We start from the raw sequence: 15,388 nt of genomic DNA on the forward strand, positions 1-15,388 counted from the left end.
GATCTATCCTAACAAGTCATAGATACTGAAGGAAAGGAATTCTTAATCTGTTTTCAGTAGGTCCATAAGGGAAGTTATCGTTAAAGATTCTTTTTGTTGCCGGGCGGGGGGGCATTCATGAGTCCTCTGAAATTATAGGCAATTTTCTAAAGTATGTTCTACGTACAGTTTTCTGAGAAGAGGATGCATTTCTTAAAGCTGTCAGCATTTCAAGTAATGATCTCCACTTACATTTTGTGTCCATTTCTCTCGACATAACACTCACTAGTTTCTTCAGGGCTACTATGTCCTCAATATCTAGTCGGATATTTTAAGAAACTAAAGACAAATATAAGACACCATTTATGGATTCTGGCATTTAACCGTGTAATCAAGGAGATAAGTTTTCTATTTCTTCATTTTTTGTACAGCACAGAGTACATTCATGACCCCCAAGATCCCCTCCAGTGCTGGAAACCTAAAATCAAGGATCATTATCCACACACAGCAATGGAGATAAAGAGAGAAAACAAGCAAACAATGCAGGACCTTTGGACCTTTCACACCACACTCTCAGGAAACTGACCCTTAGAGCTCAGAGCTGGAAGATACATAAAGCGGGATTATCCTGCCCAACCCCTTCATGTCACACAGGCTCTCTATCATTTGATTACTGATTGTAGTCCATGTGTGATGTGACTGTCACTAATTTGCAACAGTGACTCAAAGATTTAACTGTATCCTACTAAAGTTGGCTGGAAATATTTCTTTGAACTGCATGTCAGCTCAGGGTGCCAGCTCTGTTCTCCTCTCCTCCAGAGTGCCACTGTATTGCCAGAGGCAGCCTGGAGGCTGTGTTTCAGGGCCTTTTTCAAATCCTTCCAGCTCTGTTTCTAATTACCACACTTCACTCTGTACAACACCAATGTGGTTACTTTGCTGCCTTCCCTCCATTCCGTGCAGATCCTGCACCTTGCATGGCTGGGGTAATGACTCACTGACTTCCTTGAATGTGCCTCTTTCTGCACCTCTCTTGACATTTGCCTGGAAGCTCAGCCCCAGCCCGGGTGTAAGGCCAAACCTTACCTTATTTTAAGGGAACCCAAGAAAGTCTTGTGCTTGTGTATTTTAGTAACTGGGATTTGTCTGGGACCTCAAGCTCTTCACACCAGTTCTGGAAAGTCAGTCCCTGCTTTATTCTCATTCCCGTGCCCTTTCTATGTTGATAACCTGCCCCACTGTTTCTGCAGCTCTAAAACTGGGGCTTTGTTATAATTATTCTATAATGTAGTCATGAGAACTGGGGCCTGCCACAGAACCCCATCTCAAAATTGCTCTCAATCCTCAGCTCCTTACTTCCTGCAACTATTGTCATTTCTCTGTACCATCCCACAGCATCTTAAAATAGAGCTATTGTCTTCAGCAAACATTTAAAAAAGGTTTAGGATTGTGGAAACACACAAAAGAAGGCAACAATTTAAAACTGAATATTAACCATCACTACCCTTAATTTTTTTTTTTTTTACCCTTAATAGGAGCCCTGGTGGCACAGTGGTTAAAAGCTTGGCTGCTAACCAAAATGTCAGCAGTTCGAATCCATCAGCCGCTCCTTGGAAACCCTATGGGGCAGTTCTACTCTATCCTTTGGGGTTGCTATGAATAAGAATCAACTAGATGGCAATGGGTTTTTGTTTTTGTTTTGTTCTTTTACCTTTAATAAGGAGTCCTGGTGGCACAGCGGTTAAGCCCTAGGCTGCTAACTCAGAGGTTGACAGTTGAAAACCACCAGTTACTCTGTGGAAGAAAGATGCAGCAGTCTGCTTCTGTAAAAATTACAGCCTCAGAAAACCTTCCAGGCAGTTCTACTCTGTCCTATAGGATCACTAAGATTCCAAATCGTCTCTACAGCAATGGGTTTGGTTTGGTTGGGGACTCTTAAAAATGCATCAGGTCTTTTCCATAATAGGGATCTTCTTTCTGGCTATATCCTCCCTCAGTATCAACTGAACAGGAGTTCTTCCACCTCTCTTTTCTTTCAAGAACCCCTCTTTCTTCTCTGGAGTCCCTCCCGGTGCAAACTGTTAAGCACTCAGCTGCTAACCAAAAGGTTGGAGATTCAACTCCACCCAGCAGCACCTCTGAAAAAAGATTGGTAATTCACTTCCAAAAAAAAAGTCAGCCATTACAAATTTCATCAAGTACTCTGACACACGTGGGGTCGCCATGAGTCAGAATTGACTCTGTGCTAACTGGTTTGGTTTTTGGCCTTCCTTCTCTAGCTGTATTCCTGGGTTCCCATGTCTTCCTTAAAAAATCAAACCAAACACATTGCCTTTGAGTTGATTCCTGACTCATTGTGACCCTATAGGACAGAGTAGAACTGCCCCATAGAGTTTCCAAGGATTGCCTGGTGCATTCGAACTGCCAACTTTTTTTGGTTAGAAGACATAGCTGTTAACCACTATGCCACCAGGGTTTCTCCCATGTCTTCCTAAGGCACAGCAATTTAGTCCTCCACACGACAACCATACTCCGGACAGAGCTTTGGTCTGTGAGTTTTCTAAAAACTCATTTATATGCTTTACTGGTGCAAAAACAATAAAAGTATGGTTGTTTTGTTTTGTTTTTCTGTGAGGGATTGGGGTTAAATTATTGGGCAGGTTTTCACACCATCCTCTGATCAGAGATGACTCCAGGAGTAGGGTGCGAGGCTCTTCTCAGTTATACTAATTTGTCCAAATAACACTAGCAAGCCAGAAAACAGTGCAGATTAGTTAGACTTAGAAACACAGATTAGCAAGATACCATCATAGCTGTTACACTTTTTTCTTTCTTAAAGATGGTGAAAATAGAGGGATGTTGAAATTATCTCTTTCTTCTGTTCTTCTTATGCTAATCAAGGCAAAGAAGCTGTTTTTAGAGTCTCCTTCTGACTTAATATCACCTAGATTCCATGGTCCAATTAATCTAAGAAATCTTAGTTTCAATTTAAATAGGGTCACCACACCTCCCTATAAACACCTCTTACCTTATGTACTTATTCATACCAAACGCTTTCACTCTAAAAAATGTCCTGGTTGGTCTGTACATTATATGGTTACCCTAAGTCTAGAACAAATTCTTTGGTTTTGTCCAGTTTTTCCTAGTGGTCATAAAGCTACCCTCAAAACACCAGACACCCCTCTGAGTAAGGTTACTGAATAGTAGTATACTGGCTGGATCTTACATTCACTGAATTCTAAAGCTGTCTGGGACTATTAAAATCACTAAGACCTTCAAAGAAGTACCATAGTAACTTAAGCGTGTTTGTGGAACAGTTGAAAAAATTCAATGAGATGTGTTCTAGAAATAATTGCCTCAAGCAAATTATATTTTTGGCCTATTGCTAGAAAATGTGCATATCTGTATTATCATAAAAACTGTCACTTCATCATTTTTCTCAGGATAAAATTGCAATTTCTATTCTGTCACTGAAATGGGAAAAATCACCCATGGGACTGGTTAGAGAAGGCTGTTTAAGAATTGTGTTCAAATTTGTGTGTGTGTGTGGTTTTTTTTTTAAGATTTTTGAATATGGTTAGCAATGAACCTGAATAGATCATGCTGGGTAAAAGATGAGTGTAATACACTGATTTTCAGGGCTCTAGACTGCACTAAAAATTCAATTATAAATCTAATTACAACTTTAATTGTTAAATGATCAACCAGATTATTGTAGTTGCTGGGTGTTTTGTTTCCTGCTTATTCATAAGCAGGTGTACCTACCTGCAGGTGTTAAGTCTTCCATTACCATATGACCTCATCAGCCCTGTCTTTTCAGAGCTTCTGCATTACTTTTTACATCATATCTTAAACTAGACCATCTACAAATGCTAAGGTTCAAATTCATATCTCTATGTAGTAAAAAAAATTTTTCTTTTTTTTTTTTTATGTAGGAACACAACTGGGGAAGACATGAAGGAGAAAGGACTGGTGCTATAGGTCAACAATCCCATAGTATGTTTGACTGAATGATAGTTCTCCCAGCTCTCAGATGCTTTTCTAAAAATGTATTCTATGGTCAAATAAATTTGGGAAATCTTCCTGACTATAGTCCCTTTGGAGATTTGAAAAACACATTTGAATTATAATAGGTCAAAAAGTTCTATAGTAAAAACATCTGTGTAGCTTAGTTTGACTTCCATTTCTCTAACATATTTACCAAATATACCTTCATAAATGTTATCCCATCACAGGCCTGAAGAATTAATGAAAAGAGTAGGGATAAAAGAGAGAGGAAAAGCTATCAGGAGCCCCCGTGTCCAATAGGAAGTTATGCAGTTACTGAAATATCATATGGGGATGTACACATGTGCGAAAATCACTCTTTTGTGAATGTACAAGTGGTGTCATTTCCTGTTCCACAGGTGTCAGGAAAGGAATCTCATTACCTGACCTAACACCTCAATACTATTGTTTCTACCAGACAAAGCTTAATTCTGCAAAGGGTCTACCAAAGACTGGCTTTCAACATATTCCAAAAATAGTTCAAGTTTATACTCCCCCAAATCTAACAAGCAAATGATTTTCTCTCAAATAAACATATTTAAAAGATTTAATTTTCAGTTCTCACTCAAAATTTGACTGAGTTGCTGTCGATAAGCAAAACAAAAGTAGAACATATGTATGTATGTTTCATCCAGGATGCATCTCCCAGATGAAATTGTATGGGACCGAAAGTTACAATGCCAATGGTCTGAAGCAAAATGCGATAACAGTTTAAAGTAGCATTACAAGATTTATTTTTGTGTACTTAAAATTCAAAAACTCTTCAGAGAATTCTGAAAATGGAAAATATTTACTTTAGGAGCACTCAACTATGTTTTGTTTCAACACTAAATCATAAAAGAATTCCTGAAGCATATCTAACATGTGGTTCTTAGAGTCTGCTTTGTAAATACAGTCTTCAAATAATTCAACTGGTAAAAAAGACAAACAATTCTCAATTACCCAAGATTAGGCACTGAAATAGTCTCATGGATGATCTAAAACAGTAGATAATGACCAAATTTTGTATAAAATCACTGTGCTTTAAATATTCATCTTGTGGATTTTACTTGTGTGTTATCACCTCAAACTTACATAAATTTCATTTTCCTAAGTTGTATGGTGGTCTATGGTAGATGCTGTGAGACTGAATATACAAAAAGACAATGGCCACCATAAATAAAAACAAAACTCTGACCCACAAGCTGCAACAAGCAATTAGGCAGACAAAAAATAACCCCAGTAACAATGGCCCTATAATGTCCAGGACTTGATTAATAACTGACAGCCAAATATGCTCCCCTAACCAATCACATCGACTCGACAGCACTGGGTTTGTGGGAACCAGTCACACAGGATGTCCATCTATTTAGCTCAACTACAATTGGATTGGAGGCCAGCAGCCTCCCTTTTTTCCCAACTGTAAAGCTTTCCTACTCCCCTGCCTGCTTTGAGCCTTTGCCAAAAGCAAGTCACGGTGGTTGCTTCCCTTGTTACAGCGACCTCTGACTAAGTAGTCTTGGGTTCTAATTTAGCTCATTTCTACATGCAAAATAATATTCGTGGAATCACCACAAGTTTCGAAGTTAGAAAGCCTGGGATTTTAGTCCTGATTATATTAGTCAAGTCACTTTAATTAAGGCTAAGTTTCTTTAAGACTCACTTTTCTTGTCTGTAAAGTGAGTTAGTAAAAGCTTTTCCAGTTCACAGGAAAGTTGGAAGAACCAAATAAGGTAAAGAATGAGGAACAAAAAAAAAAAAACAGTTGCTATGGAGTCGATCCTGTCTCAATAGACCTATAAAACAGAGTAGAACTGGCCCATAAAGTTTCCAAGGAGCGACTGTGGATTCAAACTGCTGACCTTTGGGTTAGCGGCTGTAGCTCTTAGCCACTGTACCAACAGGACTCCATAGAATGAGAAGCTCTATAAAAATGTAAAACTCATTCTCTTCTTCTTCCAATTAGCTTCTTGCATTTATTGTGGTGGAAGTTTATCGACAAGTCATGAGTATTGTGTTAAAGCAGTGGATGCTATTATCTTCTTAGAAGAACTCATGATTTATTGTGAACATTTTGTTTCTTAAACAAAATAAACTGCTTCTGTTGATAGAATACTCTTAAGATTGCTCCCAGTACAACATTAAGTAATGTTGACAATGGGCTATACAGCACACTGACTTCCTATGAACAATGAATGTTCTCTGCAGGCTACAATAACCTTAGGCATTTCCACAGTCAATAACAAATTTTTCTGTTTGGGAAAACTTATGTTAACAAATGTTTTTTAATTAGAAATTTTAAAGGAACAATTTGAATTTAAAGAGTCTGTTTTTTCAATATATTGTGAATTAAACTTTTTGAAAAATATCATAGTGATTAATGGCGAGCTCGCCTTTAAATGATTCTAAGAGCCAGGCAGAACAATCATGCATGTAGCTTTAAGGACACACACAAGAGCCATCAGTCAGTTAGAGTGAAACAGTAAGTATACACACTTTTTATTTTTCCCCAACCAAGTGACAAGGCATTTCATGCTGTGAATATCTAACACTTTGCTTTGACAACTAGGCAAATATTTATATTTTCTGCTATTCTAGTCAGGGAATAGCTCAACACTGTCTCAGTTGATTTAGTGCCAATTCAAGTAAGTCTTTCTACATTTGTCCAGGTAACTGGACCAAGGACACCTGGTGAAGACTTGTCACAAATTACAGTGGTATTCTTTATTCTTTGAATAGTTTTGGTTGGCGGAGGTGATGTTAAACAGACAGTAGATAAACAACACACAGACTCACTGAATTGTAACACTGGGAATATTAAATAAACTGTGTCATTTGATATACTTCACTAGAGTAAAATCACTGAAAAGACTTTCCTGTACAGAATTTAAAACAAAGAAAAAAAAAAGGATTATAGTAAATAGACAGAGGGGCATATACACGAAGCCATGAATCTGGATGGATTTATGGAACTGAGGTATAAGGAAAATAATGTCTAAGTCAAGATGAAAGAAATGTTCTGGATTTTAATTAACTAGTTGTCCATGTGGTGAAGTGGTTAAGAGCTCAGGCTACTAAGCAAATAGTTGGCAGTTGAATCCACCAGCCACTCCTTAGAAATCCTATGGGGCAGTTCTACTCTGTCCTATAGGGTCGTTGTGAGTTGGAATAAACTCCATGGCACACAACAAGAAGTAGTCCATAGGTTAGCCAGGCAGTTATCTGGAGGTGCTACTAAAATTAAAATCAACACTGCACCCAAAGGAGAATTCAGAAAACAAATTATCAAAGGAAGATAGAATTTCTGACTCCTAATACTATTTCTTTTTTTTAATACTATTTCTGGAAACCCTGGTGGCGTAGTGGTTAAATGCTATGGCTGCTAACCAAAAGGTTGGCAGTTTGAATCCACCAAGGTCCTTTTTGGAAACTGTGGGGCAGTTCTACTCTGTTCTATAGGGTTGCTATGAGTCAGAATTGACTTGGTGGCAATGGGTTTTTAATACTATTTCTAGTTCAGATTTCAGGCACTCTTTATGCTTAGAAATTGTGAAAGGATTGTTCCATTCCATGTTTCAACACAGACAAAATGGAGTACTTGTCAAAGATAGCTATTTCACACTTCCTATCTTTATGCTCACCCTCTAGCTTTCTGGTTATCTCTTTGCTTTCAGATTCACCTTAAGCTGGTCAGTGTTTTAAAGCCAAGCACATCTTCAATTTTAATTGACCATTGGTGTTATAATTATGATCAGTTACTGTAAATATCATTTCTTATGCCCCATTTGCTTGAGTTCCCAGCTAAAATGATCAAGTGTCTTGTGCTTCGAGATTAAGAATAGAATTTCCCTATATGAACCCTAAAGTCTCTTAAAAGTCTAAAATTATATTGCTTTAGGGACTGAAGTTTGCTTGGACCATAGTTTAGTATTGTTGAAGCACTTGTAGCAAGTTGGTGGAAGCAGTTATGATGAAGAATTTGATATGCTGGGCATCTAATCTTTGAAACAATTGATAAATTATGAAGGGAATTAAGGGAATAGATAAGATCTGTGATTTCCTAATATTGTACACAGTATTTCACAACTTTTTGAATCGATGGGACTTTTGCTATTTGGGATGTTGGAAGAGATGTGAGAAAACTAACAGAAACATTTAAGGAGAAAAGGCATGTATTTTGTGAGCAAAACTGTCAGTGGAACGTGCTTAGCCTTACTTTTTTGAGCCAATGTGACTAAACCAAAAAACCAAACCCAGTGCTATCGAGTTGATTCAGACTCATAGAGATCCTATAGGACAGAGTAGAACTACCCCATAGAGTTTCCAGGGAACGCCTGGTGGATTTGAACTGCCGACCCTTTGGTTAGCAGCCATAGCACTTAACCTGTAGGCTACCAGGGTTCCCGCCAATGTGCCTAGGTTAATTAAAGTCAGGGTACAATCCAGGTCAAAATCAACAAAGACAACCAATCATGTAAAGGCAACAAGTCATTCATTTAACAGACATTTACTGAGAGCTTAACGAGTACCAGAATTGGGGTGAGAGTCCAGAACACTCAGGTCAGAACCCTGATTGAAGCAGAGGAACAAACATGAAAAGTCAGAAATACAAGACTCTGTGAGAATAGGAACATGAGGTCATAAAGTTCAGGTCAGTAGTCCCTGTGTTCCCACTCAGGTGCGGAATGTGAAGAATAGTAAAGGTTCTCTACTTCAGTGGTCCTCAAACTTCAATTGCATTAGAGTCACTGGGACAGCTTTATAAAGTATGGCTCCCTAGACCCCTCCCTCAGAGTTCCTTATTTAAATCTGGGATGGAGCTCAAGATTTTCATTTCCTTACAAAAAAAGCTTGGTGGATGTTGTTGTTGTTAGCAGCCATTGAGTCATCCCTGACTGATGGCGACCCCATGCACAATGGAACCAAATGCACCCAATTCCGGGTCATTCCCAGGATTGGGCTGTTGTGATCCATAGGTATTCATTGGCTGGTTTTCGGAAGTAAATAACCAGGCCTTTCCTCTTAGTCTGTCTTAGTTTAGAAGCTCCATTGAAACCTGTTTAGCATCATAGCAACATACAAACCTCCACTGACAGACGGGTGGTGACCGAGCATGGGGTGTATTGTTCAGGAATCGAACCTGGGTCTCCCACAGAGAAGGTGAGAAATCTACTACTGACCCACCAATGCTTTAGAATGGCAAGACAGTGGTTTACAGTTAACAGAGATTGGTGAAGAGGATAGAAAAACATAATTAAAATACCATATTTTTACACAAATAATGCACTTGTTATACTTTTTTTTTTTTTTTGCCATGTCCTCCCTTGAGAGGTATTTTCGAGTAAGCTAACTATGCTAATTTTTTTATTTGTTGCTGTATACAAATTAGCATAGAACGCTTTTGAAAATATGTTTGGGGTAGGGCAAAGTTGGCAATAAAACATATAATGTGCACTATTTGCATAAAAATACAGTAAATATAAACCAAACCATAAAGATAACAGAAGAGTTTAAGAAAATTTCAAGAGGGAAGGATAAATGAGTCAGGGATATAAATGACTGCTGTTAATCAGAGTTTCTTAGCAGTCAGGCAAAAAGAGAAATACAATGAGTTATATCTTTCCTTTTTTAATGTTACTTATTGTACTTTTTATGAGAAATAGAAACATCTTCAAATATCTGCTTTTAATATAAACTCTTAATTAAAAAAACTAAAGGAATAACATAATTCGTGATTGTTGAAGTCATTTCAATGGAAGCTGAAATAATCTAATCTTTTCTGAGCATCTCAATTTAAATAAGGAGTTTAATAGAACTGGCAAGTTAACATGTCTCTTCAACTTTCTCAAATATCAGTTATTTCCACAATATATACACATATGTATATTTTTTGTTTACAAAATAAAACTAACAGTTGATGATGATGATAACAGTTAGGTAAGTTTAATTTCTTACTAACTATATAGGGTTCCTGTAGGGTCGCTATGAGTCGGAATCGACTCGACGGCACTGGGTGGGTTTTTATATAGGTTTCAGGTGAACCACTAAAAATCTGATATTTTGTCACTGAAACTAAGGAGACTGACTTACAATTTATTTGGATAGAGAGCCATTTCATCTCTATTTGGTGACGTGGTCAGCAAGTATGGCTATTCATCTTGTAAAAACAAATATTTAAAAAGAATTAGAATAAAGGGAATAGAAAATCATTTGGCAAGCACCATAGTAGTAATTGTAGAAGGAAGAATATTGATGGATGCTAAATTTTGTGGAGAAACATAAGTAACAGTATTTTTGCATAGTCTCATAGTATGTTCTCATAATATAATCATTAATTAAAAGAAAAACACTATGCATTTATAGCCACGAAAACTAGCAGATACCACATGAACCAAGGGATAAAATTTAGCATCAAGAAAAATGAGATGTATCAATGATCTGTACCTCCTGATACAATGCACTGAGGTCACAGAATTTCTTCTATAGTATTCCTGCTATAAATGCTAGCCACAATCTAATCATTAGAAACATTGAAAAAACTCAAATTTAAGGATATTCTACAGAATGATCAGCTAGTGTTTTTCATAAGTGCAGAGGTTATAAAAGAAAGAGTAAGGAAGTACAGTGTGCAAGTCTGGATTGGATATTCAACCAGGAAAAAGAAAACAGTGGGAGACTTGATAAAGTTCAAATAAGGTATATGGATCCCTGGTGGCACAGTGGTTAAGAGCTCGACTGCCAGCCAAAAGTCGGCAGTTCGAATCCACCAGCCAGCTGATCCTTGGAAACCATATGGGGTGGTTCTACTTTGTTATATAGGGTCACTATGTGTTGGAATCGACTTGACAGCAATGGGTTTGGTTTGGTTTTTGGAAAGTCCATATATTTGTTACTAGTATTTTATCAATATTAATTTGATAATGGTACTATGACTATGTAATGTTATGTTCTATTAGATGATGTTGGAGAAAAGGTATACAGATTCATGTATACTATTTTTTCAATATTTTTATAAGTATTCTGAGATTGCTTCAGACTCTGGTTATTATTTTGATAGACATACCTGAATTCTATATTTATGAAATTACCTGGGCCAAGAAAATGTTAAGTTTAAATGTTGCTAAGCAGGCAACTTTACCAAATTAAGCAGAGTACCGATAAAGTATCTGCTTTGAGGGAGCTTTGTAGCCCATTGTTTTTCCACAAAGACCTGTAAGCTGTGATAAGAAGCCTCCAGAGCTGAGCAATTACAACCCAAGGTAGCGAAAGCATTTGCAAATTAGACAGCTGGACCCATGTTTTTGGTGATGCCTAGAAATTGTAGATGGACACCTACAAATTCTAATTACAAAGCTGGTATAAAAACAGATGCTGAACAGGGAGGTCCCAGGGAAGGTTCTTAGATGGATTATTAAAGGGGTACTTTTGTAGTGTATGGAAACCCTGGTGGCGTAGTGCTTAAGAGTTCAGTGCTAACCAAAAGGTCAGTAGTTCAAATCTACCAGGCGTTCCCTTGGAAACCCTGTGGGGGCAGTTCTACTCTGTTTTATAGGGTCACTATGAGTCAGAATCAGCTTGACAGCCACGGGGTTTTTTTTTTTTTTTTTTTTTTTGGTAGTGTATGAAAAACAAGGCAGATCTGTAGACCCAACAGAAATTCAGAAACTATAACTCATATTTGATTCAGTTTGTTTCCTTTTTGAAGAAAATTACTAACTGGGAAACTTAATGGATAGATGACAGATGGATGGATGGATGGATGGATGGATGGATGGATGGATGGATGGATGGATGGATGGATGGATGGATGGATGGATGGATGGATGGATGGATGGATGGATGGATGGATGGATGGACAGATGATAGATAAAAGACAACTGGGCTTGAGCATGATACCTGCAAGTTCTTTTGTGATATTTTATGGGAAAGAGGGGAAATACTGGCAGAACACATATAATTATGTGGACTTTGTAATTACTGGCTGAAATGTCATAGTTAATGGGGTTAGTGTCACCCTGAAAGAAGATTTGGAGAACTTTTTCCTCAGCCAAGTCTGTATAAATAGGATATTTGTCAATGACATATTGGACAGAAATTCAATAAAACAGTGAACTCCTGCCAAAAATACAGTTGTCTTCTCTCTGCCACATGACCCCCCGCTATCATTAACACAGACTACTGGGGAAGAGAAGGATGTTTGATGCAAAGATGGCCATCTCTAGCTGTCAGTGAATGGCCTAACCAATGAAATCTTTTTTCTGAAGAAGCCAGACAATTTGACCATACTAATTGTGTTCTTCCCCAGCATCATTTCCCACAGCTCTCTCCCTCAACTGACCATGTACACCCCTAGACTCTGGACTTAAAGTTATTACAGTTACCCCCAAACATCAGACGTTTAAGGCTACTGGCTATTTGCATATACTTCCCACCTACTTGGAATGCCCGCTCTCTCATGGTGTAAATTTATCTTACCAGTCGATCAATAATAGCACATAAAACATATCTGTAGTCTTCATGATACCGCAATTTGTTGAGACAAAAATTTATTACAGACTGTTTTTGAACTTTTATTGCAACAAATTGGTAGTTTCTCATTTTGAGAAGGTAAAAAATTCACTTTTCAAAAAATAAGGGGGAAAGAACTCTGCTTCAACTTCACTATCCCTTGAATAAGTAAGCAGCATGTATTTATAAACTGCAATGTTATAATGATTACAGGAGTAATAAAGATTAATAATGAACTTACCCACACTAGGATAACCAGGCGTAGAAGGATCTCCTCCTGGATTCAGCGACACCATGAAGGTTTCATAGCTAAGATTTTCCGTCTTTGGTAAATCACAAGGATCAATATACAGAAGAACACCTCCAAATCCAGCTTTTTCCAGTAACGAGAGCTGAAAGAGGGGATCAAAGTATTAATACATTATAATATGTATTGTTCAAAGTTCACAAAATACATGAAGTTCATATACTACCATTTCAGAAATGTGGCTAAAATAGAATGATTTGCTTTTCTGGACACTTTCTTTTAAAAAATAATCAAACATTTCATATTCCCCAATTACCAAGCCCATTCAGAGGGTTTTTCTCCTGGCCTCTTCCATTTTTTCCTCTATATAAGCCACACTCATATATTTTCTATAGTTGATTTCAGTTCTCTTGAAATATGTTCACATTGTCTGGCTATTAGCCACTGTCCTAAACAACCTGAGCACTTTCACTATGATAGTCACACTGGACTTCTCAGTCAGTTTACATAGATCTAGCAACTGAGCAATAACTGAAGTGTTGATGCATGGCCCAGTTGGGGGCCTCCTTCTGAATGCTCTGTTCCTGTCGTTAAACATTTTGAAAATTGCCCGATTACATCATTTGAAATCTATTCAATATAAAGACTCTTCTCAGATGTTTAATAAGTATACAAGAGTTGAGCATGATTGGATGGAAGTATTAACATACCATGTTCTTTTTGCTTTAATGTGTTAAATTGATATTTTGGGGGAAAAGGGTAGTATTCATCTTAGTGTAACTCACTTGATATTAGAAACAATAGTCATGACTTGCTAATTCTATTTATTTCCCACGAGAGAATAAAAGCTATTATTCTTGTTGCTGTTATTAGGTGCCATCGAGTTGGTTCCAGCTGATAGCAAATCCATGTACAACAGAATGGAACGCTTTTGGGTCAGTGCACCCTCACAATCATTGCTATGTTTGAGTCTGTTGTTGCAGCCACTGTGCCAATCCAGCTCATTGAGAATCTTCCTCTTTTTTACTGACCTTTTTCTTCACCAAGCATGATGTACAATAACACATACAAAGTGAGACAAAGTCTCACCATCCTCACTTCTAAGGGGCATTCTGACTATACTTCTTCCAAGACAGATTTGTTCACTCTTCGGGCAGTCTGTGGTATTCTTTGCCAATATCATGATTCAAGGGCATCAATTCTTCTATGGTCTTCCATATTCATTGCCCAGCTTTCTCATGCATGTGAGGTGATTGAAAATACCATTGCTTGGGTCAGGCACATCTTAGTCCTTAAGGTGACATCTTTGCTTTTTAACACTTTAAAGAGCTCTTGCAGCCAATTTGCCCAATGCAAATACATCATTTGATTTGACTGCTGTGTCCATGGGTGTTGATTGTGGGTCCAAATAAAATTAAATCCTTGACAACTTCAATATCTTTTCCGTTTATCATGATGTTGCTTATAGGTCTCACTGTGAGGATTTTTGTTTTCTTTATATTGAGGTATATTTCATACTGAAGGGTGCAGCCTTTGATCTTAACCAGTAAGTACTTCAAATCCTCTTCAAGCAAGGTTGTGTCATCTGCATATCAAAGGTTGTTAATGAGTCTCTTTCCAATCCTGATGCCACATTCTTCTTCATGTAGTCCAGCTCCTTGGATTATTTGCTCAGCATAGAGATTGAACAAATGTGGTAAAAGGGTACAACCCTGATGCACACCTTTTCTGATTTTAAACCACTCAGTATCTCCTTGTTCTGTTTGAACGACTGCCTCTTGGTCTACGTACAAGTTCCTCATGAGCACAATTTAATGTTCTGGAATTCCCATTATTCGCAATTATCCATAATTGCAAAATTATCTTTGCAATTATCCATAATTTGTTATGATCCACACAGTTGGAAGCCTTCACACAGTCAATAAAACACAGGTAAACATCTTTCTGGTATTCTCTACTTTCAGCCAAGATCCATCTGCATCAGCGATGATATGTAATTAAAAAAAAAGAAACCAAACTCGTTGCCGTTAATTTGACGCCGACTCATAGCGACCCTATAGGACAGAGTAAAACTGCTCCATAGGGTTTCCAAGGGGCAGCTGGTGCATCCCAAGTGCCAACCTTTTCGTTAGTAGACAAGCTCTTAACCACTGTGCCACCAGGGCTCCATGTGTAATTAGGGCACATTAAAGGAAAAATGGGGAATATGACCGAAGATCATATTGTTACTCATTTGTAACTTCAGTTAACACTTATACTTCACTTCCAATTACTGCTTATGGTGTTTATTGAGTCTTTTTTAAATTTTACTATTGGTTTGGCAAAAATATATGTAACAAATTGTTTCTCATTTCAACATTCTTCACGTATACAATTCAGTGACATTAATTATGTTTATCATGTTGCTCAGTCATCACCGTTATCTGTTTTCAAACTTCCCATTACCCTTAACAGAAGCTCAGTATTGTTCATTGAGTTTTACTGTGGACTCAGCAAGGCAATAGGTTGGGCCCCTGGCTCCATCATTCCATGAAAGCAGGGATCATGCTTATCGTCTCCACCACTGTACACCTTGTAATTAGCAGGGTCAAGCACATAGTAGGCACTCAAGGGTATTGCTAAATGAAA

At 37.7% G+C, this 15,388-nt stretch overlaps 1 protein-coding gene across 24 annotated transcripts in view; it reads right to left on the reverse strand.

Annotated features, from left to right (window-relative positions):
* NAALADL2 (N-acetylated alpha-linked acidic dipeptidase like 2) overlaps positions 1-15,388 on the reverse strand; it is a 1,621,055-nt gene that overhangs the window by 594,012 nt on the left and 1,011,655 nt on the right. For all 24 annotated transcript variants that reach the window (XM_049867803.1, XM_049867806.1, XM_049867798.1 and 21 more), the window contains one exon: positions 12,755-12,905. In XM_049867803.1, the coding sequence (XP_049723760.1) occupies positions 12,755-12,905 (151 nt within the window). The remainder of the gene's footprint in view (positions 1-12,754; positions 12,906-15,388) is intronic.

Source organism: Elephas maximus, chromosome 23 (assembly GCF_024166365.1).
Source record: "Elephas maximus indicus isolate mEleMax1 chromosome 23, mEleMax1 primary haplotype, whole genome shotgun sequence".
Lineage (NCBI taxonomy): Eukaryota > Metazoa > Chordata > Mammalia > Proboscidea > Elephantidae > Elephas > Elephas maximus.